The 26,150-nt window shown below is 34.1% G+C and overlaps 1 protein-coding gene across 4 annotated transcripts in view; it reads right to left on the minus strand.

The window, feature by feature from the left end:
- The window catches only part of LOC149529598 (primase-helicase Twinkle, chloroplastic/mitochondrial-like), a 214,277-nt gene that overhangs the window by 66,812 nt on the left and 121,315 nt on the right, over positions 1–26,150 (minus strand). For all 4 annotated transcript variants that reach the window (XM_089809441.1, XM_089809443.1, XM_089809444.1 and 1 more), the window contains 2 exons: positions 15,526–15,657; positions 15,345–15,406 (listed from right to left, as the gene is read on the minus strand). In XM_089809441.1, the coding sequence (XP_089665567.1) occupies positions 15,345–15,406; positions 15,526–15,657 (194 nt within the window). The remainder of the gene's footprint in view (positions 1–15,344; positions 15,407–15,525; positions 15,658–26,150) is intronic.

Raw genomic sequence — 26,150 nt, forward strand, 5'->3', positions numbered from 1 at the left:
GGCAGATTTCCTGTAGCCTTGAACTCGGTAGAGTTACCATGGACTCGCCAAGTCCAAGAACTCTCCTGACTTGTAGAGTCCCGAGCTTGGACTCTCGCCAGCAGCAGAACTCGTAAAGTGCAAAAAATAATAAAATAAAGAGGGTTAAGTGAATTGTTTGTGCTTTGTATAACATTTATTTGACCTAAAAAGGGCATTACATCTGTTAAGTTTTCTCGGATCTGCTGCAAATGTAATAGCACTGCCATTGTATTTGGTATGTACTTTCCAAATGGCAGCCATCTCTCTAATATAGGATGAAGTATGGATAGACATGTCTCTTCACAGGTCATGTCTATTCATTAGAATGTAATTACTATAATGACAAATAAATATCTAATATATTTAATAAATTAAATATATATATTATATCTCACACTCACACACACACACACACACACACACATATATATTTATTTATTTATATATATAAATATAATATATTTGCACTATAGGTTATCCTAACTAAAGCTACCAATTATTAACACTCCCTCTTAGCTTAGAGAGGATAAACAAGATTCATACACAATATGAATAACATATTACTTCAACGTAAATAATGATTTCTAGAATGTCAACTCATATGACATCCAATCGATGCTATAAACATCAACACTCCCTCTTAGCTAGGGAAGATAAATGGTATAATCATATTACATATCTTGTGATCACATAACACATGATATGAAGTATCATATAACCTATAATACATAGTTTTACATATCAAATAACTCGTGATATGAGGAATCACTCAACATGTGATGCCTTGTTTTACATATCACCTAACATGTGATATGAGGAATCACCCACCATGTGATGCCTTGTTTTACATATCACCTAACACGTGATATGAGGAACCACCTAACACGTGATGCCTTGTTTTACATATCACCTAACACGCGATATGAGGAACCACCTAACACATGATACCTAGTTTTACATATCACCTAACACGTGATATGAGGAACCACCTAACATGTGATACCTAGTTTTACATATCACCTAACTCGTGATATGAAGGAATCACCCAACATGTGATACCTAGTTTTAGATATCACCTCACTACAATATCAAAGATATGGTATGACCATGAATATCAAGTCTCGTGATATTCACCATAACTCAAAAATGTTCAAAGGTAACGTGCACTTACCATAGTAACATTCATAATCTATTGTGATATGTTTCAACTATCACTAATGTCTATCACAATCTAGAAGGTCATGGTCTGTCTTAGGGAACTAAATCCATCATGTTAGAAATCGTCTATCATGATCTGTTACAGCTATCACACGATGTCTTATCATGATTCTAAGATCGACATCTTCCAATAACATTAACAATCACAAGTGATAATCATATGTAAGTCGTCACTTCCTCATGATTACCACAGGGCCCATAAGGCATTAAATGATTTCATTAGTATAATAATCCATTAAATAAAGTTTACCTCATAAGTGTTTCACCTTGAATAGTGAAACTCCCTCTCAATCACTATGATCGAGATTGTCACAAGTTGACTGAACCCATCTGCTCCCTCTGAAACTCAAGTTCATTGACATTTGGATCTCTTAGAAGCTGCTAGACTCCCTCTAAATCTGAATTCCAAATGCCTTCATCATTGTGTTTCAAATATTTCCTTTCATAAGGTGAGCCCATATAGGAAATATAAGGCATGAATCAATTTTCATCCTTCATGAATATTTATCACTTTGATTCTATTATCCGCTAACTGGATATAAGGTCTATGTTTCTTATTGTATCTCCAACCCATAAGGTTGTTGACTATAGAGATCTGTTGCAAATGTTTATTCCCCATCAAGTCATGGAATAATATAGGAAGATTGCCACTATCCATTAATTTTATCAAATATGGGTAGGAATGTTCCGTCCATATACTTGACATTATATGTTTGTCCTCCATGTATCACCCATTCAATTTTTAATTCCAACAATCTTCCATGGTGTCAATATTTACAAATACCTTTATTCAGAACTCATTAATCGCACAAATCCGCCTTTACAGTCACAAGTGTGAAGAGATACTTTAACTTCCTCTGCATGCCACTATAATGTGGTATGTGTTGATCCACATGTATGCCTCTTGGAAATATGCCCTGTATATACTTCCTTGTGTGGGTCTAAATTTCCTTGACTTTCTCAGTATTTTTTCCAAGTTGCATTAGATTTAAATTGTTCTCTCTATTATGGCTTGTGTCATTACCCTATGGCTGGCAATCGTATCAAGATGAATTGCAAAAATGTTAAAGTTTTGACCTTTGTTGACCAAACTCCCTCCACAAAATCTAGTGGTGTCACTTTGTCAATAATTATCAAGGGTGTGGTAACTAGTCCCACTTGGGCAATAATAGTTGCAATTGATATGACTAGTGTCATTTCAACTATAATGGTTTATTTTATTTATTTATCAACACATATGGACATAGTCCATCAATGGCTATAATCCTTGAATTATATGTAGGTTGTATCTCTTAACATACCTTACTAGCACCTCCACCTCCTAATCCATGGGGGCATCCTTTCAACGCAAGGTGGATAGATTATGATTTGGTTTCCCTTTTTACATAAATATACATTCGGCAACAAAGTGAGCTATGAACCAACTTCCTTTCAACAACTCACTCCAATCCATTCATCACCTATAGTTTCTTTAGGCATTCCATTCAGATCACAAAGATATCTCTTAACCTTGCAATGGAAGTTGGGATTATAATATAGGTTAGAACTATTTCCCATTTAATCACATTGATATGACTTTAGGGGTGGCGACCATATCAGTTTTCTTCAATTGTTTCTTGTCTTACCCGATGGCAATAGCCATAGTAATCTTTCTTAGTGGTGAGTCCCTGGCAACATGCTTAACCTTTCTTTTACCATTGTACTTGAATTTATGATATTTGAAAGTCGTTATCACTACAAGTACTAGCATCAATGCCTTTTCTATCTTAGTTGAATAATGTGATTGTAATTGAAGACATCTTAACAGAAGGGCTTGAGTATTTTATTTATCTAGCATAGTCATAGTTATCTCCCTTAAGATATTGAAATGAGAGGGATATCATTATTACTTGCCTAGCCCTGCAAGAGAGGAAGATCACAATATAATGTTTCTCGCGTTCACAGCCAAATTTGAAGCCTCTAAATACAGAGGCAGCAACATTGAATTCGCAAGCAAAGATAACATGACATTACCAATGAGGGAGATCGCAGTGGTGGAAGGCAGCGACGTGTTCAAGAGTGACCAAGGCCATGCTCTCATTAAGATTATTTCCCATATAGTCAATGAAACAGTGCTGAAATTCACGGCTACTCTTACCTATGAATGAAGTCATCCTCATGTTCTCTATTTTCAAAAATAGACTCGGGTTGTCCCCTTCATAACAATGATGATGTGAATGATATTCTGGACGCCTTCTTGGAGGTATCCACATGGAGATACTCTACAAGACAAAATTTATTCTTCTATGTTTCCCTTGATATTATACTTAAAGTCTAAAAGTATCCTCCATTTGTAAGCCACCATCAGACATTTTCTACTTTTACGTTATGTATAATCATTTCCTAATACACTATTCATCTATATTTTATTATATATGCAATCTGGCTCTAATACAATGTTAAGTTTTCCTAGATCTACTGTAAATGTAATAGCACTGCCATTGTATTTGTTATGTACTTTCCAAATGGCAGTCATCTCTCTAATATAGGATGAAGTATGGATAGACATGTTTCTTCACAGGACATGTTTATTCATTAGAATGTAATTACTATAATGACAAATAAATATCTAATATATTTAATATATTAAATATATATATTATATCTCACATTTATATATAATATATATTTATATATATAAATATAATATATTTGCACTATAGTTTATCTTAACTAAAGCTACCAATTATTAACAACATCCTTTGCTAATTCTTGTGATAGACAAAAAAGAGTTAGAGAATAGCATTGGGGTTTTGAGAGAGAAATTAGCAAACCGATTGGCTCTCCCATATCAATTGCTAATTGTTTGTGCAACCTTGTAGCTTGCACTTAAGCATTGAGAGGAGCTGAAGGAAGAATTTGGAGGAGGCTCCTACAAACTCACTTGCATTTCCATTGTTTGTTTCCAGGGATTTCATAATCCATGAATATTGTAGACACTTGACAATGACACTATGTTTAACTTCATATTATGTTATCAGCTTTTTCCTTCAAAAATTCGCCTTTATACTTATGTGATCTATGCAAAATTTTGTATGTATTAAGTAGCTTCTATATATCTCAATTATTGTGTATTTGATGCTAATTGACTAAAAGAGGCATGAAAAAATCTTTGAATTTATGGGTTTTTCGATTTTCCTAGTTCTTGCCGAGTCCGAGTTTGAGCCCAATTTTGACTTTCTAAGTCAAAGGCGAGTCTAAGTCACATAACACTAATTTGGAGTCACCATTTCTCTAGAAGGGCTGCTATACTAAAATCATTTGCAGAAATCATATTCTGCAATCTTCTGCTCGGCCTAGGGTTGTATGATTTAATTAGTACCATGTTTTAGTATTTCCTAAACACAATTGGGGAACAGGACCATGTAGATGTTTTTGTAGCTATGGAAAATATTATGGTTATGACCATACATGAGAGTGGTACTCATTATCAGCCTCTTATGCATATGTTAGCAATTTCGAGGCAAGAACAAGATGCTTCAAAAGTTGCTTATAAGCTAGTCAACAAAATGCTCAAGCACTGTGATGGAGCCCCTATTTTTCCAAAACATTTGGCCTCCACTTGATGAAATATAAACATTGATGGCAAAGAAACTCAATTGGAAAATAGATAATAACAGAGAAAGAAACAACAATAGTCTACTAAAATATGGCAATTTACAAATATTCAACACTTGCAATATGTATAAACACTTAAATCAAGGATAGCGGGATTCAACATATAAAGTCTTCGACAACAACATATAGCACCAATAAAATGAAGATGAAGGAAGAAAACAACAAACGTGTTGTTGTCAGGATACACATAAACAATTACTATATCATCCACCCATATTATCAACAAGGGCTTCTACGATCGAAGGCAAGATATGTGCAACAATAGTGTCCATGTGCATTCAACAAACTTCAAAATAAGGAAGAAGGCCGTATCGTTCCATGGAGGCGGAAATCTTAAGGAGCAAATCATCAATCTAAGATATTCATCGCAATGATATCCACCACATATAAATCGAAGTTGGATGCAACCACCATTCATTCTAAGTGCAAGGGAAATTATCCAAGTCATCGAATATGAAAGCAAAAACAGAAAAGAGACATAAGTATCATGCTAACCACGTGAGAGACAAATTATATAGACAAGTCAGCGTATGGAAACAATTCATGCAAGCCATACCGGCAGACAATATATGACATATTAAAAATATAGAAGCATACATAATACACAGGAAAGCAAATAAAATACTGGACACATAAACCGTCAAGTGGCAAGCGATTAATTTTTGTGTTATTCTGAGCATATATATGTCGGAGATCTGTAAGGAGCATTCCACGTCACATAAACATTTGCAAAGAACAAACATACCATACGCACAGGTTTAGGATGAAAGTTGTATCATCGTCGGCATTCGTGTTTGCATTGCTCTTGACAGGTGTATCATGTAAATGTAGAATTTTGAATTCGCATTGTTGCGGTCTCATACTTAGGCGGCTTTGATTTGTAATATTTCCTAATTGGACAGATGTCGTGAATTAAGAAGTTCAAAAATAATGCCATATTAGAAGCACTAACTGTAGGGCAAATATTGTGGATTAATTTCAGATATCTCAATTACTATAAACTCAATACAAGATGAGTGGAGATTGATTGAAAATAAAATGAAAACAACAAAGTCAAAGAAGACTATTAACTTTAGAAGAGGTGATTTATTTTTGAAGGGATATAAGTTTTAATGCGAAAAGTCCCATCCTTAATATAATAAGAATATAAAAGGAGAACATAATAAGAGATTGAATAACAAGACATATTCATAAGAAAAAGAAAAAGGAAGACCTATTTACTTGTTGGGGAAATGTAAAATATTAAAACATGACTTTAAAATAAAAATTTGTATATTGTATTTCAATATAAATAAAATACCCCTTTGTTTATTTTTACTTGAGGCAAGGAGATTACAACTGGAATGTTGATTCCTCCTTTATGATCAATAAAGAGATTATTGAATTAGTCCAACATGGCTTTCTTTTGCACTCGGTATTTTCCGCATTGTGTTCAGCAAATGCCCTCGTCTCTAGCTAATCAAACTTCCCACCCAAGAAGTTGAAATCCTTTTGACTAAAATAGAATTGCGTATAAAAATTATCTTTTGTGGAGCTTAGACTAATTGAAATTATTTTGGATAAATATAGTCTCATAAAGTTGTACGTAATAGTCTTCATTGTGATTGACTCTATTGCCGGAGTGAGTGAAGGCATTGGTCATTGAAATCACTGGAATATAATTATCAAATTTATAGTTGAAGTCAAAAATCTATATACTTTCTTCTTGCAATAATCTAATCAATTATTGATAACCTTACATAAATATTCAATCAGTCCAAACACTCAACATTCAACTTTATTTTGATCTTGTTCAAGAATATTGCCAACCAGAGAACTCACAAAGTTAAATTCAACATAGAAAACTTTGAACCGGTGATCAGGTTTAAAGTGAAGGTTTACCCATCTAGCTGTGGAGAAGCCTAAAGAACAAGGGAGGTATTCCCATTTGTTGGCTAGAACTGATTGTGAAATCCTGTTGGAGAATTGGCAAGCTCTTGTATTTCCAATCTGCGGTTTTGGGAACCAACACGCCGTGAATAGAAAATTATGTTCAAGAAACAATGGGCTGAAAAAAGGAATATATTCATCAAAAATATAGGTTAAAAATACAACTCCGAATATATCTCTTACCGGACTTGATGAAAGCACAAGGGTCAATAGTTTCCAATCAACCAAGTGGAATAACGTAGAGGAAGAACCAATCGGCAAAGTTGAGGAGCATTCAGAACTTTTTATTGGTGAATTGTAAATCAATTTTGGCAAGGAGGGAAACTCCTTTTAGAGCACCATAGACGACCATAATGTTGGTCCATTTGTATTATATGGAGAGTGCACGACACCATCAGTAGAAGTAATTAAGCATGACAATGATTTTGCTTCAGCAGTTGTAAACAAATCAGAAAATTTGATCTGTAACAGCCCTGACCCCTTAAATGAATTTGAACTAAACTTTACCATTCCAAGATTTGAAGGAAACATTGTTGGTTACAGAGGAGAAGGTTGTCCAAGTGTTAATAAGGGCAAATAAGTCCACAAATACATTGAAGACCTTATGCGTAAGACTCAAATGGATGAGAGGCAAAAGGAGAATCGGTGTGGGATCACTAGTACTCAATTGCACACAATCAAAGAAGCTTTTAAAAGGTTGAAATCAGATTATTTACAGCTGTTCTAGGATAAGGATCTCATTATCAAGTTTATGTCGTTGGTTATAATATAATAACAATTTTTGGAATATTTGCTAGTTAATTATTGGTTAATGTCATTGGCTATTTGTTGGTCGTTATTGCATGAAATTCTGGTTTATGTTTCTAAAATTTTGATTGAGGAAAATTTGAAAAGGATATCTAGGTAGGATATTACAGTGGTATCAGAGCCCCAAACCTACCATCCTGTTGGTTATAATCTAAAACTTCATCAGAAAAGAAATTTCACAAAGTTTATTAGAGCTTTCATCATAAACATATTAATAAAAAGGCCTTGGAGTCATTTGTAAATAACAATTACAGAGAATATGGAAGGACAAGCAAATATTTTCGTGTTCAAATTCATTTTGAGTGTTGAATGCAGAGGTGGTTGCTATATCTTATTACCTTGAGCTTGAAATAAGACTATAAATACAATTATGTAGCAGTGGCTATAGTTGGAGGTTGGATAAATCTTTTTTTTTAAATAAATCCAACTGTTGATCTAGTGACTTAGGGTCAATAAGAGTCACAATAAGGCCAAGAAAAAAAGATTTTGATTGAGGAGTTTTTTCTAGTAGTCAAGTTGTTCTTCGTCGCAAAAAATATTGAGCTTGAAACCATTACCTCAAACATTCAAATTCCTTCAGATTGGAGTTCTGGCTTAGTCGGATGCATGCATTTTGTAGCACGGATTATCGGGTACCCCTTGGATTGTTGTAGAATGTTGCTCCTATTCATTTGGTTGTAGCAGCATTGTTGGGTGCCACTTAAAATAAGAGGGGAGACATTAATATTGCGTACAGGTTTGGGAGAACAAACGAATTGAGCATCTACTACCTCCAGTCTTTTGTGTGTGGAATAAGTAATGACAGAAGACTCCTTGTTGGGAGTTCAAGTTTTCTCTATCTTGTTGTTACTAAGAATATTAATCGCATGGAGTGCCAATATTAGTTGGAGCATAAATACATTGGGCAATGTTTAATTTTTTATTGCCTTGGATCTAGTTAAAGAAAAGATACAAGGCCTTGATCATTACCAACATTGTCGGCGAGTGGAGATGATAAAGAATTTGCTAGTGTTGAGCAAGATTGTTCTTCTACATTGACTTTGAAGTAATTGCCGAAGCTAAGCTTTCTTGGCGTGACTAGATGTTTCCCAAAAAATAGATAGCTGGGAGATATCGTATAAGACATAGGAACTTTCGATGAGCATTATGATAGGTAGCAAAGAATTCAAAGTTAAAGTTGTCATTTCATAAAAGTCAGTGGGAAGATAAAAGAGCAATTTCGGTGCAGACTTTACATAATGGGAGTGACTTTTCAATTCAGTTTTGTCATGCATAGTTGGCTCATATTGACATGAGAAACAGATAGAACCTTGCATATCGAAAGGTTGTGATAAATAAATGATTCCTCTGCCATGGCAAGTGGAGTAGATGTCCATATGAAACAAACGATCTTCACTGCTCATTGTAGAAGACAAACTATTGTGTGTATAAAATGCAAAAGGGAAGTTATTGACAGAGATTAATATTGATGAAATAACATTATATTCTAATGCTCTCAATACTCAATCGGAAAAAATTAAATTAAATGTGTTTTTCCGGCTTTAATTACATTGGTGATATTTAAAGTTGCTCAAATATTAGGCAAATACTATAGTTGTCATCAGGCAAATGGCTATTCCATGCAAAGTATTTGGAATATATTTTACATAACCTTGGGCACATACATGGATTGCGATTCTATCAGTGGAATACACTTTTAAATTCTAGCCGAAGGTTAAAGAGTTGTTGTCCTGAATTATCTGATTCCAATATAGTTTTGGTGTAATATTGAAGTGATGGCATTTCTGATTGGTCCTCTCTCAACACAAAGCATTAAGTCCAGAAATTGAGATAAATAGACTATTCATATTCTCTAGCAGCAATAGCTAGTGACGTGAACTGCAGACATTGCATTGGTCGGTTCCAGTTATAAACATTAGTTCTCAACAAGAGATTTCCACAATAGGTGTTGTAGACTGTCCTCTCTGAGTGGAAGTTTATAGGGACTAGTGTTGAAAGGATTCTGTCCAGGTGGCAGCTGTATTTCAACCATTTGAAGGAAGAGTTTCCATTATGAATTTCCTGGTCAGGTTATTAGTACCTGTATGTGTTGTAATTCTATGCAGAGATAAATGGTCATTGGAATTATTTTGAACTGTCGACTCCAGTAATAGCAAATACTACCGTTACTTCTGACGGGTCATGCCAAGAATGTACAACATTGACTGATTTGAAGGTGGGCTCTGTGTTGCAAGTGTTTTGAAGTGCATGCTAAGCTATTTCAAATGAAAATGATTTCTCTATTTGCCTTAATAGTTAGTAGTACCCCAGGGAAACAGGAAAAATAAATTACTATTATGAAGAATCAACCTGGTGTGTTGGCAGTAGTAGACAAAAACAGATGACTACTGGAGATGTGCCTTACATGGTTTCGGTATTTTACAGGAGCAAAACTTTCTGAGTCATTTTCAGATTAAAGATGGAGTGTATGCACTCGATACTCTTGGGTGGGACTGAATTACATTGCAAACCGGTTAGTCCACATGGCTCTTATGCTGGTTCATTATGTAAAGTCTTCCATGTTTTACGACTATCATACCATTGATATTAAAGAAGCTATACCTTGAAAACTTGACATTCATATTAAAGTTCACGGAGTTCTTTGCTATTAATGGGAGTTCTGAATTAGATATTGATTAACAACAAGTGATTTGTGGTTGGCCAAATGTACATCTTCCTCTGATTTGTGAGATAGTTTCGGTAACATGAACTCCTAGCAGGTAATTGCAGTTAACAATTGACATAAATTTACAGCAGCAGCATATATGAAGAGTATTTCAAGGAAGTGAACAAACATGTTGAGACAGCTACCTAAATGTATCACCAAGGGCAATGAACAAATTCTCGAAGGAATGCTTTGCAATATAGAAAGAAACTTGCAGGTTTGCCTCAATCAAAGGATAGAATACTCTCTGGTTTGGATGCAATTGAGAACTGTTTGATAGAACAACTAGGCTCCAAAAGTAAGTACATGAACATCCTTATGGCTGTGATTCCTTTGGTCAAACCAGCATTGTTGAGACATCTTGACAGAGAGGTAAAGCTTGCAGTCACTCAATGCATTGTTCATGTATGAGGATAACAGCGCCACATGATCTATACAATAGAGAGGTGATGAAAGAGGTTTTCCAATCGATTGCAAAAAGCTTTCAACGATTGAGTGAAATCCATAATCCATCATTTGGTAAGGTAGTCCAGATTTTAGAATCAGTTGCAAGACTTAGAGCTTGTGTGATTATGATAGATTTTGGTTGTGAAGACTGAGTTATTGATATGTTCCATCAGTTTTTGATGGCAATTAAAAGGGAACACAAGAAAAATGTTCTATCTTTCATGCAATCCATTATGTCTTTGATCATTGAAGAGAGTGATTTTGGTTCACGAAACTTCTTGTCTACCATACTAGCTGATTTAAATCAAACACATCACTTCCTTTGATGCTTGTAGTTTGGTTAACAATATCATCAAAGTTTCAAACAAAGTGAGCAGAAATTGAAACCATTCTTAGCAAGGGGAAAGATTGTGAAAGGAACGAATATTTGTTTCGGCCTATCAAGTGTCACAAGAAGGAAGACAAAATTGGGTCATTTGGGCAGTTTAGGGATGAAGTTAATGATATTCTTCAGTACTACAAGGCTAAAAAAGAAATAACAATGGAGCCACTAGCTGGAAGTACAAAGGAGTCTCCGTGCACTATGACATCATGTACGTTAGTTGATGAAGCATCATTTGGATCAGCTATTTGTGTAGCAGCAATGCAGGATAGGCATGACAATATTTGTTCTTATGGTGATAATTCTTTGAGCCAACATAATGTTGTTTGGATGAAACGTATTAATTCCATGTTTGAGATGTATGTTGATTGAGTATGGGAGAATCCACCATTTGAGTTTGATGGTGAAATACAATTTGAAATTGATCGGGAGTCACAGACTGATACTGATTGCAGCCAGGAGGTGACTGATTTATTATATTTGATGTAGGGGCATAATGTTGATTACAAATCAGCCTTGGGTAGTAACTTGGCTAGCGGTATAGCCAAGGAGCATATAAGGGGAGAGGGCAGTGCTGATGAATATTCATTGATTGATTCTCCTCCTCACTTATCTAGTGCCTACGGTTACTCTATCATCATAGATATTGTGCATGATGATGGTACTTGGTTTGTTATACTTCCCTTCATGAAGGAGGAAGCCACATCTAGCTTGCTTCTTCAATACAGTTACAGTTTCAGGATATATGTTAGAGGAGTAGCATTGTGGCAGCTGGATATTTTGGACATTTTGCTTCTTTTTATGGTGCAACAAGATATTTTAGACAGTTGGAACTATGGATGGCCTTTTTGTTTGTGGGACCCAAGAGGATCAGCCACATGGTTAGTATTGTTTCAAGGAGATGGTTGTCATAATGTTGATTTCTCATCTCTATTTGATTTTAACAATGCTTGTGATCTCAGTTGGAGTGAAATTCTCAGTTGGATTGAGGGTTTTTTTCACATATGTTAGCAACACCAGGTATTTTGATTTGATAGGTTATGCACATGGAATTATCCCGGATGTTGATATTAGTTTAAACGTTGGATTGTGGTGGAAAATTGATGAGCAACTTCACAATTTGAGATATGTTATTTGTATCAGAGTGGTGTAGCGGCTTGGTGGAGCTAGCTTTCTTGAGATTGATATGGGACCCTAGTATAAGTTCGTGGATTCGTGATCGTTTGAGGGCAAGAAATCTTGAGGAGGGAGGACTTGTAATGTCCCCTTTTGGGGGCATTAGAGATTCCAAAGTTTAATTTGTTAAATATTAAATTTGGCTTATGAGAATTAAATAAAATTAATAAATTGAGTCAATTTAATATTGTAAAGGGAGTTAAAAGGTGTCAAAGAAGGAAAAGGAAGAAAGGAGAGGAAGCTCAAGAGTCACATGTTTGGTCTTAAAAGAGGGAAGAGGAGCTCATTTAATTTTGCTTGGATATTGAGTTGGTTTGAGATTTCTCTTGGAAAAACAAAGGAAGTTTCAGCTTCTATTCAGGAATCTAAGGACACAAACACTCGAATTCGTTTGGGTGGATTGGACGCTGGTGAATTAGTGACAGAGTTCACAGTTGCTTTTCAAGTTCTTCCTGGTTATCCAATCTGACTGTTCCCACTGTTTTTATGATTGGGTATTTATTGTATTGCTGGTTTACAATACAATAACAATTTCTGGAGTATTTGTTGATTAATTATTGGTTAACGTTGCTGGTTATTTACCAGTATTTGCTGGTCACTATTGCATGAAATTCTAGTTTATGTTTCTAAAAATTTGATTGAGGAAAATTTGAAAAGGATTTCCAGGTAGGATATTACATGAGCATCTATAAGTGTATGTTGGTCGTATTTGCATGAGCTTTCTATTGTATTTGGAAATTTGCTTTTAAGAAAGCTTGGAGAAAATATTCATTCGAGATATTACAAAAAGATCAAAAGAATAATTTATCTGCTCAATACGTTTTGTTTTATGTTTATCTTTTCAGAATATACTTAATTTTCCAAATATTGTCTTAAAGTCATTGGAAATGAATCTGCATTTTGACGGTAAATAAATGATCTGAAAGAGGAGTTTATTTTGAATTTAATAAAATACCTCTATACAAAATCTTTACTTAGTATCCTTAATATGAGCCTCTTATTATTCTTTTATAAATTATAACCAACTGCAGAGACTTGTGGCCTTCCCTCTGCTTGTCTCTTTATTTTCTTTTCATTTGTCTTCTTATTTCTCCTCTTTCAATTTGGTTTGAACTTAGGGAAAGATGACTTAATTTACTTTTCACTTAACTTACCATTACCTCACTTTAATACTTCCTTAAATTAATTAAATAATGTTATTCTTATTATTTGCTTTTGAGGGACAATATTAAATGATTAAATTAATTTGACCTTATTTAATATTTATATTCCAAGGTCATATTACAAGCGAACATTGCCATTGACAACCTATTATGGATGGTAGGTGTGTGTCCCCTCAATGTCTTGCCCTCTCTGAAACAGCCAAGGGATGGGAGGGGGCGTGTCCCCATATTCCACAGATACAAACCTATTTTGCAGAAGTGCATTCATTGTTTTGCCATTATTACATTTTATATATTTATTAATTATTTTGCGTACACACTGCATTATAAAGCTGCAACAATACACACTAAACCCAAAAAAAACTGTCACAGTGACATACCTCTTACTATCAAAGACTTAAATGTCATTATAAATATTAAATATATTTCCAATTTTATATATTTATTATTTTGGGGGGCACACAATTCACAGCCATGCCCATACATATTATACCAAAAAAAAATTGTCGCACAAACATACCCCAACCTCATACCTGTATATGAACCTGTACCAAAACTAACAACTTTGATTTTTAATATATAAATAAAGTATTTTATAATGCAAGATATGGTTTCAAAGGATTTTATACAAGACTGCAACTAGAAATATGGTAGAGAACTCAACAAATAACACAATTACAAGAACATGGTTAGCCAGCATTAAACTCCTTACAATATCTTATAGGCTAATTTTTTTTAAATGGGAAGCTAATCAACTTCATATAATAGTGTTTTGAAGAGATATACATTCAAAAAATTATCACCATTTATAATAGATAACTGTAATGTCTGTTCTTTTTGGGGACATTAGAAATATTAAGAAGAGGCATATTTACAATATTAAGTTTGACTAAATGAACTGGAAATTTATTATTAAAAGTCAAATTGATATTCCTAGTGGTCACAAGAGGGCGAGGAGAGATAAGATGAAAAACCCAGAAAGGAAGTCGAAGGGTCACCGTTGCGAGACTAAAAAGAGAAGAGACCCCTTCCTTTTGGTATGCTTGATTTATTATTCTGATTTTCAGTTCTCTCTTGTGAGAGTCATTCAGAAAGCTTCAGCTTTCAGCCAGTGTGAGGACGTAACCTCTCGTGCAAGCAGGCAGTGGACGCAAACCCATTGTCTATGGAGATATCATTTTAGGTGTCTCGTTTGTGCTTACAGGTTCTTCTCTTGTTTTCCAATCTGACTGTAAAATCTATGCATAAGATTGGATTGTGGTTAGCTGGTTATTATATTGTTGTTGTATAATACAATAACATTTTAATAGTTATCTGGAAGTTGTTGGTTATTATATTGCTGCTGTATAATGCAATGCTTGCTTCCAGATTGTTGAAAAGTTGTTGGTTTAGTGCTTTTGATTTGTACTGCATTTTCATATGCTTGGATCTTTAATATCATTTTTTTTAAAAGGCAGATTAATTGGAGAGAATTTGGATTTTACTTGCTGTTCGTATTTTCATCTACATGTGGATGTATTTCTGAATATATTATTTAAGGAGTTTGAGCAAATATCTATTTGGGTTATCATCTGTTGTTCATATTGCTGGTTATTTGTTAAGTGGGTTCGTATTCTGAGATTCACATTAAAGGGAAACGGAAAAACTACAATCCAGGACAGTACAGTGCTGATTGGGTTTATAGCAGTGCTGGTATGGGTCTTTACAATAACTCAACTAAAATTATATGGACATGCTTAAGAATTATTAATAAAGTGAAATTTTACACTCATTTATGACTGCATATAAACATATACCGTTTAACTTTTTCTCTAAATAGTATCATGATGAAGATAGATACCTCGTGGAGAAGAAAGGTTTTTTAATATGTTTCTCAAGCAATTTTCTAGCATGCTCTCGAACCTGCATATTGCTAACACTATTTGTTAGATATATAGAATTTTTCAGAAATGTAAGTATCATTTTTTCAAATAATAAAATCATTTTTCCTCAATGAAACAAGAAGTATCTGAAACATATACCTTGTTTTCCATAGAACAAAGACAAAACTTCCAACCATTAAGATGATTCAAATTACACATGAGGGCATCAATCCACTCGCTTTTCCCTGAATTGGGAACTCCTGTAACAATTGTTAACTCTCCTGGAACAACCTATCCAAAAACAATTCACTTCGTTATAGGATTCCATTAGATAGAGAGCAGTTTGTATGAGTTGATTTCTAAAAGTAGTTTGCACACATATTAAATATTGTCATTTCTAAATAGATTTTTAATGATATTGAGTTCATGCTTTGCATTTTCTTTTGGTGGAATTTCACCCCCAATTTTCATTCCTACAAGGCTACATAAACATATATAAGAATTTTTCTTTAATCATGAAATTCACATTTAACCAGCGCATTGTCTTGTATCTTCTGAATGCTCATGGTAGGCAAGTTAAGCCCAATTTAAGCAGTGTTAGTTGTCAGTAGTAGTCAATTATTTGTGGCAATTAGTCATGTATGTATGCATGCCATGTAATGTATTGTACACATGATTATGACATGCTAGACTCATCTTATGTAATGTACACATATTTTGGTTTATGAGCTTCACCCCTGCACTATATAAGCAAGGGTATAATGCACTTGTAAGAAAGTCATTGATTACAATAATATTATTTTTACTGGTTACGTAGATCTCATATATTTCCACATCCTATGAACTATGCCTTAAAAAGTAATAGCATTAATAAGTCTACACATTTTTTATTAATCGCCATAACAACCAACTAATTATTTTCCACTCTTAGCATCAACTTACAACTTTAAAATGGTATAGTGGAATGAATCTTAAATTATTTCCTAGGAGGTCCCGTCCAATCACAATTTAAGGATGTAGGTATGCCACAAAAACATCCTTGTTGTCATCCCTAGACCCCTAATTGGATTGGAAGTAGAAGTGTCCAAGGATGCTTGGCCATCCCCAGAGTGGCCAAGCATATCAATGTCATGCCTTGACTGTCTCCAAGCATATCAATGTCATGCCTTGACTATCTTGAAGACAGTTAGGCATTACTAAAGGGGTTAGAGATCTTAAACTAATAAAACAAAAACAAAAAAGGACCAAAAAAAGGAGTGAGTGCTTGCTTGCATACACCAGGGCCATTTTCAAAACCCTAAACCTAAAGCAAACACACTTATAATTAAAAACATAAAATACACACATCTTGCCATTTAGATATTTTGTGAGAAGAAAATAAACTAAATTGATCAGGAAATAAGAAAACAACAATGAGAAGACAAGGAGAGAATCAAAACTTCATTTCAGGGAAATTTGACATCTATTGTTTGATTTTTTTAAGTCCTTTGAAATTTTTCTCTGTCCTTCACATTTTCAGACTCTCAAGCTTTCTTTTTTAAATTTTAATGTATTTGTGATTTGCTTTAAACAATATGAGCAAAATGGGGGTTAACATAGTAAGGAATCTGAAATTGAACAAACCAATGATTTGTTGGGAACTCTTTGAGTTGTGGGACTATGTAGATCAATAGAACATAAGTGTTTTCAGATGTCCTTGTATTATTCTAAATTCTTATTCAAAGAGCCCATTCAATGCACTTTTGCAATTTGTGGAGGTTTAAGAAAAAACAAAAAATGGGGATCAACAGTATCTAGTGGAAGTAGACATTAGTTATGTCATGTATATAAAGCGGCCTCCAAAGGGAGCTATACCAAGTGTTCCAATAATCCTTTTTGCATCTTTGGACATGGGAAAAAATCCCTCCAAAATCAAGTTATCTATATTGTTTAGGGAGGGGAAGGTAAGAGCTAAGAATTGCCAATAGAATCTCTACAATCACCTATGCTAATAAGGTCTTCAGACTTACAGGGAGAAATTTCTACCCAAATAAAACATAGTGCTAATGATAGGCCAGGCATAGTTGCAAGGAAGCTGAAATTACAATCTCTTAAAGACAAAAAGATGTGATTACCAAAAAGATAACACTCATACCATCCCATTTCAGATGGCATAACCTCCTTGTTTCAACATGTCAAATAGTATTCATATTTAATATCCTGTTAAGATATTTTCACAAGATTTTCCCAAAGAATCCACAGAAATTTAAACAAACATTTGCATGCATCTGATTTTCAATTTACCATACCAGAAATCATACAATAACATACTAAAATATAGATTTCTCAAAAAGAACATTGCATTTAAATCCAATCACAGCCACAGAACTTACAGTAAATATGAATCTCAACCGCAAGTGAGACACCCCAGTGATATTTCCAATAATAAACAATAGGTTTCTGTCCACCACCTCCAAGCTTGAGGGTTTCTGTCCTCATACCTTGCTGAAATAATCCTAATGGATTTGTCCTTAGGCAATTGGAAATGAACAAGCTCTCAGAGCTCTACCAAAAGAAATGAATAGAACCAAAATATGCTAAAGAATGAGCCCTAACTTAATTTTATAACTTCTTCTCAGAGGCTTCTCAGCTGATCAGTGAATGTGGGATAAATCACATTTTCCTTTTATAATATCATTTCCCACTCAAGAGAATAAAGTGTTCTTTTAATAATAAAAAGGCATATAATAATACATACTTTAATTTAATAGTAACTTTATTAGTAAGCAATTCAAGTCTTTACGCATTAAAATTATTAATCACTCGAACTCGGATAATCATGTGTGATAGTTCGTTGCAAAGGTCTTGACAAGACGTTCCCAATCCAATTCTAAATTACCAACATCACTAAGCGCATTTGTAATATCCCTCTAATAATAGAAATTTTAAATATTCAATTTTTGAAATAAACATTGATAAAATCATCTGATCAATTGTAATAAGATATTTGATACAAAATTACTATTTATTAGTAGTAATAAATTATTACTAAATAATTTCACAAAATACTCACTAACTAATTGCTAATAAAATAAATATTACAAAAGAAGATATATTACATGAATAACTAAATTATCAAATTCATTAGTATATCACAATATATTCCTAAAACTATACTAACTCCAAACTATAAACTTAAACATAATCACTCCTAGATATAACCTAAGCATTCCTAACTAAGTGATGCGATCTATGATCCGATCAACATGATACATGCTATAAGAATGAACGGTGAGAAGAGAAATAGAACACTGGTCTTTAAAATTACCTACCCTTAACTTGAGCAATACAGTCCATTTATCAAAATGGTATAACCAACAAAGAGCCACTTATCATTCACCACCGTTGATTTCAAATTTGCAAAAGTACAAAGGCACTAAGTCAATATAAAATAGAATAAGTTGAGATATAATATCCCATTTATGTAGAGGAAAGGAGAATGTGAAAGAAGACGAATGCATAATTTCTTTTTATACTTTGGAAAGAGATAAATCAATTTGGAATAAAGGAATCTAAGGTAAGAAAAGGTTTACTATATTTTATGTTATTTCACCACTTAAGTAGAAGATATATTATAATATAAAGACCACCAAATTTGGAGCCTTGAAACCCGAAATTGTAGGGAGGAGTGCATGAAAGGTACATAATGCAAAGTTAAGTGATTTTATTAATTAGAAGGTTGCCTTATTTAATAAAAAATTATTATTATATGACTTTATATATATATATTAAAAATATTTTGTGTTCATCTTATTAATGTTAGGAAAATGACTTTTGACTTAAAATATGAATAATTAAAGATTTGAGATTATAAGAATAATTAATTAATATAGTTCTTATTGATGAATGAGACTAGAAGCATGGAGCATGTGAGATATTAAGATCTTCATTGTCTGCCATGGTCGAGAATCAATATGAACTCGAAGCATGGAGCATGTGAAATATTAAGATCTCCATTGTCCGCCATGGCTGAGAATCGATATCGAAGCGTAGAGCATGGAGATATTAAGATCTCCATTGTCCGCCATGGCCGATAATCGATGTGCCAAAATATTCTGATGTTGTCAAAATATGCATTTGTGAGTAGCCTTGGATAGAGGATGCCGGTCCAAGAAGAATCTTAAGGGGTGCGCTCCCGAGAAGATGACCAAGTAGCTATGAGCTAGGAAGCCCAACTTGGAGACGTCCTTAAGATTGGGATTACCTAAGAGGGTAGAATAATATAGTTAGTTTTGTTATTGTTGTGATTCTAACCATTATTTTGCAGGAATTACTTGTCCCAGACTAACCCTAATAGTGGGGACATTACATCGTTGTTGACTTACTAAAAATAGATTGTACCTAGAAGCCATGCTAAATCAATTCCGATTGGCCTGAAATTGGATTGCCTAGGCTAAATCTCTCTCTGATCCCTGTAAAGTCTTGGTTAGCCCACGAGACCAATGTAGAATGGGCTAATAACACATCATGAATTGAAGGGCTAGAAAAGGGGCATTACATCATATGCACCCCTAAAAGAACATACAATATGCAACACCTCCTTGTTTAGTTGTATTTGAAGATGACTTTATTGATAGAGCATGAAGCAAACCTAGCTAAAGATAAATTGTCCAGTTATCATGGTTGAGTGGGACCAAGATAAAACATACATCTCTCGTAAATATCATAGTAAAAAGTTTGGTTAGCTCTTATCCGTTTAGAACTTTTGACTACTTAGGGAAGCACAAAGGTTAGAAGATCCAATTTCAGATTTTGCAAGGGCCCATAAAGGAGCATGGAGCCACAAATTTTGTATGAATTGTGAGAAACTCAGCACATGTTTGCAAATTTGCTCGCAGGATGTTGGAGAGTTTTGACAAGCTCATTTTTTGGACCTTGTGTTTTGTTGATGCATTGGATAACATATTCAAAAATAGTGGAAAGACAAAATGTGTCAAGTGGTGGTTGAAGCTAGAAACATCCAAATGTTCATTTGCAACCAGTAGACCTCATTATCTTTCTTCATAAATGTTTGAAAGAGACCGACATGATATTGTTAATGTTTTGCCTAGAAATAAAGACAGATAACAATAAACAAAATGAAGAACAAAAACGACATATAAAGACGCAACAATTTATCCTAGGAAAACCCTACAACTTGAGGGGAAAAACCTAGACACACCAAAAAAGTATCTCTTTTATTAAATAATAGAAGTTCAAGTACAATGCTTTTAACTGAATATGATACTTATCACACAAAGCAATCACACACACACACACACACACACACACACACACACACACACATATATACACATACATACATACATACATACATATATATATATATATATATATATATATATATATATATATATATATATATATATATATATATATATATATATTGAATTGAGAGATTCCTCATGTCGTAACTAAAATTCTCTTCATTTTCCAAATGCGAGTCTCTTCATATTTCTAAACACGTGGCTCTTTGCATGTCGCATGTCTCTTCATATAATATAATGTCAGATATTTAGGATGAGACACCTAGTACACTTTGAATGCCACATCATACTCACTTGATTATAAGAAAGATACAAATGAATATGAGAGAAATATTATAATAAATCTATTCTCTAACAATATCTCAGATAAATATCTACATCATAGCTATAATCTTCAACACTCCCTCTTAGCAAGATAGAGATCTTTAGTATGCCATACACACATAGCTACAACCAAAATCATCAACAACAATTTCTCATCACAAATTTTCTCAATAAAACATTGTTATCTCATCATAACACTCTTCACCATAGCTAATTCTAAAGGGTGAACCATAAAAGCATAAGATTAAAGCCATGGAATCACACACATGAGTTCCACCATGCCTACTCGCAAAGGGTGGAATGAGGGCTTTCATGTCAAACTTCTTGTAGAGAAAAATGTATCTCCACCATGCCTCCTCATAGAGGGTGGAACAGGGGCTTTCACCTAAGAATTCTCCCAAACAAGAATACATTTCCATCATGCCTACTCGGAGAGGATGGAACAACGGCTTTCACCTCAGCTTCCTCCAAAGAAGAATGCAATTCCACCATGCCTACACACAAAGGGTGAAGCAAGGGCTTTCACCTCAGACTTCTCATAGAGAAGAATGCATTTCTACCATGCCTACTCGCAAAGGGTGAAACGAGAGATTTCACCTCAGATTTCTCCTAAAGAAGAGAGCATTTCTATTACATCCCAATCTTTGACTCAATCTTAAATGTTCCTTTATAGTTGTTGAGGTTTTATGCGAAGTTGAGTGATTGGTTAAATTAGTTATTCGTTATGGTTTCATGTAAAAATGGAGTGTCCGCTATTCGTTATGATTTCATGGGAAAATAGAATATTGGTCAAATTGTTATGACAACACATGAATTAGAAGTGGATGGCTAATAGGATCGTATGCCATGATAATTTTGACTTTGTAAAATGATGAGCAATATGTTGTTACCATGATAAATCCTCACTCGCAAGAACACAACGAATGGGGGGAAGCATTGCCAGAAAAGGAATTGGACACGGGGGCACCACCTGTCATTGGGCATATAGGTAGAGTCCTAAACCACCATGGCTAAGGCTAAACGGCTTAGCAAGCAAGAGTATACTTGGACGCCAATGATCTAACCAAGTCAATATGTGTATATCATTAAAATATTAAAAGTGTTCACTTGAGCATGAAACAAACTAAGAACAATTGTAATATATGTAAATATAGTACCATTATAATAAAATATAAAGAGAAAATTTATTATTTTCATCCTTACGTCAACGTCTTATAAAGCTATTATTATTATTTTTCCACCATGGCAATGGTTTTAATACTTTATCATGAGCGGCCATGTTTCTCTATTATTCATCAGGTCTTACATTGTTTGATGGTCATTTTAATAATATTGCTACATGTGTGCCAATGGCTTTTGTTTGTACCTCCCTGCCACCTTCACACTTCTTGCTCGTAGCTAGGAATGCAACTGAGAAGGCAAAGATCTATATTGTGTGGTGGTTCATATTGAGCAACACACATCATCAGCAGAGTGATTACCATCTAATATGACCTGCATTATTTCTTTTTCACATTGCTTCACATATTCTCTGCAAATCCTACACATTTTCTTGCAGTCACATACTAGCTTCTATTACTATATTGTTGTGGATAGTTCTTCGGCCTTAATCAGATGTCACTTATTCATATTTTCTATGTGGTGTCAGACTACCTCCACCGATCATTAAAAATTGATTGCAATACTTTCTACAGTATGATTAAGTTTTAACAACCTTGGTCCTGTGTTACCAGTCTTGTTCAAAGACCCACCGTGCAATTCAAGAGGGGATATTATAGTCAATTCATGAAATTTATCTCTGCTAAATTATGTTCTTTATATTTGATATAATGAGGCTCATAATCTTAGCCTAGAAATAGAAGGCAACGTTAACATTGTTAGAGCTTTGATCTCAAATGATCCAATCCTTATTTCATTTGTATAAAAAATTTTAGCTATGCTCCAGATCGAGCAAAACTGTGGCACTTTGCATATATACATTTTCCTTTTAGAATTATAACTAACCAAAGTAATATCCAAAAGTGTACGCTAATACAGAGGTATCTATTATATACTCTCTGAAATAAGAGACAATGTCATTAAGAAGTCAAGAATAAATTGTAAGAATTATAAATCTTTTCTAATGACACAGGCCCAAGTCGAGCACAATGCAATGGCTGTGATTAAATAGTGGTTATACAATCACCCCAAAAGTTCATCAAGGAAGACCAGCATGATCAAGATGAAGGGTGTGAATTAATAACCATTGAACTACGGGATATTCCTATATGATAAGAGAAAAAAAAATCAGTAACAATAAGAAACTAATAAAAGATGCCTTCAACTGAGTTAGCTCGTGGTAATTCATTGTATAGGTCTTGTTGTCTAGTCGAGTGGTGGGTTACACGAGGATGGTCAATCGCTGGACAATGGTGTCCCAAGCCTAATCCTAAGGTAGGGAGGGCCTTTCTCAGTAGAGATTATGTGGGGATACTTAAGGGTTCGCAGTTAGGAGGTTAAGCCCCTAACAATACTCCTCCTCTCCACCAGACACCAAGACCTACGAGTCATAGATATGATCTAAATTCAAATATCTTCTAGTAACGGGTATTTTACTTTTATGAATTATCAATTTTCAAATTGAAGATATGTTAGATGGTTAATATCGCATAATCGGTTACATTTTTTCAATTATTCTGTTATAATTGTTGGTTCTCTTCTATCTAAATATGTAAAGCAGTTGTCAAAGTGTCTTCATATGAAACGTAATGTATCTTTATTAGTAGAAAAAGATCTCTCTTTCCATTAAGTAATGGTTAGTTATGATGGCAGTTATATATTGCATTTGTTGGTTAAATGCTCTTTCAAGTGTTGGTTAAGGCAATTCAGTTAATCCAGTATAACCATTGATCTCTTTCATATGAACATGTAAAATAGCTATTATAATTGCCTTCTCATGCTCATGAATAGGAAAAGTAATAGTGTTGAATGATATGATAGTTGTTATAAGGCTAAGAAAAAAGAGTTGTTACATATGGTATCAGAGCTCTAGGTTCAACACTAAACCTTGGGCCCAACATTGTTTCAAAGAAGCTGAAAATGTAATGTTGAATGAGACAAGATGAATATTTACTTTACATAACTGAATGTTTTATAGTGCAAGTTGTAAAATGACACCAGAGATTATCTAGGATACCCAAGAAGGGTTGAGATGATTGGTGTAGTCCATTTGAGATCGACAGATGGATGAACCTACAAAAGTTGAAAAGATGAATAAAAACCATGGAAAATAATATAATTGGAAAGCTTGTCAATCTGTCAAGCGGTGGGTATTCGGGCACACAGTGTCCTTTGGAAATCCCTGGCTAGGGTAGGTTTAATGGCATGCTTGCAATTCTTATCACCAGAGGTCACATTGCCAACAGTTGGTAGATAAGTTGATGGAAGGTATCCATAGCCTAGTTGGTTGTCTAGCTAACACTCTAACACTAGGATGCTCAAGTGGTAAGACCATATGGTGTAGATGTAACTTACCCCAGGTAGGGAGGGCCATTCTCAATAGAGAATGAGTGAGGATTACACTTAGTCCAAATGCCTAGACTTGCCCAGTGAAGACCAGCTTCTACTTCTCTTGATACAGTGTGATCTAAACCTTGTTAGTGACTAGTTATTTCTTTCAGTTGCGTGTTTATCTCAGTTTTAGCATTATACTTGGGCAATTACATTCTTGTTCATATGAAATGGTAGTTAAGATTTTTTTATCAATATTTGGACTTAAATTGAAAATTGTGAACCATGATTTTGAGATTTCTTTGATCTTGAAGTGGCTAGGGGTGCCTATGTGTAAATCGATGTTCTCTTCTAATGATGATTAATTGTCGAGAAGGCCATACCTCACATTTTGTGCTCCTATATGGAGTAAGCACACTTGCAAAGATATAATTGTCAATGCTTATTTATTTTAAGATATAACTTTTGTTTGACCTTAAAAAGTTCTTTTGAAACATTGTGGTGACAAGATGGGCATGAAAGTCTAGGTCACATAAATGGGAAAAGTGGATTCCCTAATCTTTATAGGTGATTAGCGAGCATGTCTAGATGATCTACCTACCTGACAAGAACCCTATGTTAAATGACACATATGGCTAACCTGTTTTATAAATGATCAATCTAAATTAGTGTGCACATAGGTGCATAGTTTGGAAATGCAATGTATGAAATGAACAAAGATATATGATATAAGATGATGCTATGAAGCATTTAATGGACCCTCATGGGAAGATGGAATTTACAAAAATACATCTCTATGAACCTATTTTATGATATGAGACATTTCATGAAACCTATTTTATCAAAGCTTATTATTATGAACTTGGTTGTGCATAAGCAAGAGGACCCAACTACCGTATGGTTGGGATTTCTATAGGTCGAATCCCAAAAAAATGTAAATTTTGTAGATAGATTGGACCCAGAGTCTGAGCCACAGTTGGAACAATTTGCAGATAGATCATACAAGCATCTAAGCCACACACCCATCTCAAGATTTGCATAAGGACATGCTGTCCAATGCTTTAGGAGACTTGGATGCAAATAGTGTGGTACCATGTTTATTACGACCTCAATGGTCTTGATTAGGTGTATTATGATCTTTCATAGTATATTATGGTTCTCTTTTTGGATGCATTGTACACTTGTTGTATTGATTCCATACGAATTATCTTGATGTAATGGGATCCTTATGTCTACATCGAGCACACTTGTATTTTATTGATGAAATGTGAATGCTTAATCATATCGGGATGAAAGACTTGTAAGACTTATATTGTCCTAGAGGTGAAATATATAGTCTATCATGAATTGATTAAAAAAAAATCCTATTGAAATATTATTGTGATAAAATGCATGAAAACCCATGTCACATGAATGGAAAGACAGAACCACTAACCCTTTCAAGTGATTTGTGAGCCTACAAGGATGTTTGTACTCATTTTTTTAGTACCATATATTAGATGGTATGTATGAGCAATTTATTTACTTAAGATCAAGTTATGATCTATAGCATGCTAGTTAAGAAATTGCAAGTTTTTGAATGATTATCTTTGCTCTTGTATATTGAACATTGAAAAAGATTTCTCTTACACAAACTACTGTATGACAATTGAACTAAAAATATTG

The sequence above is a fragment of the Cupressus sempervirens genome, chromosome 11 (assembly GCF_028749045.1).
Source record: "Cupressus sempervirens isolate cs-2001-9-10 chromosome 11, ASM2874904v1, whole genome shotgun sequence".
In the NCBI taxonomy this organism is placed as follows: Eukaryota; Viridiplantae; Streptophyta; class Pinopsida; order Cupressales; family Cupressaceae; genus Cupressus; species Cupressus sempervirens.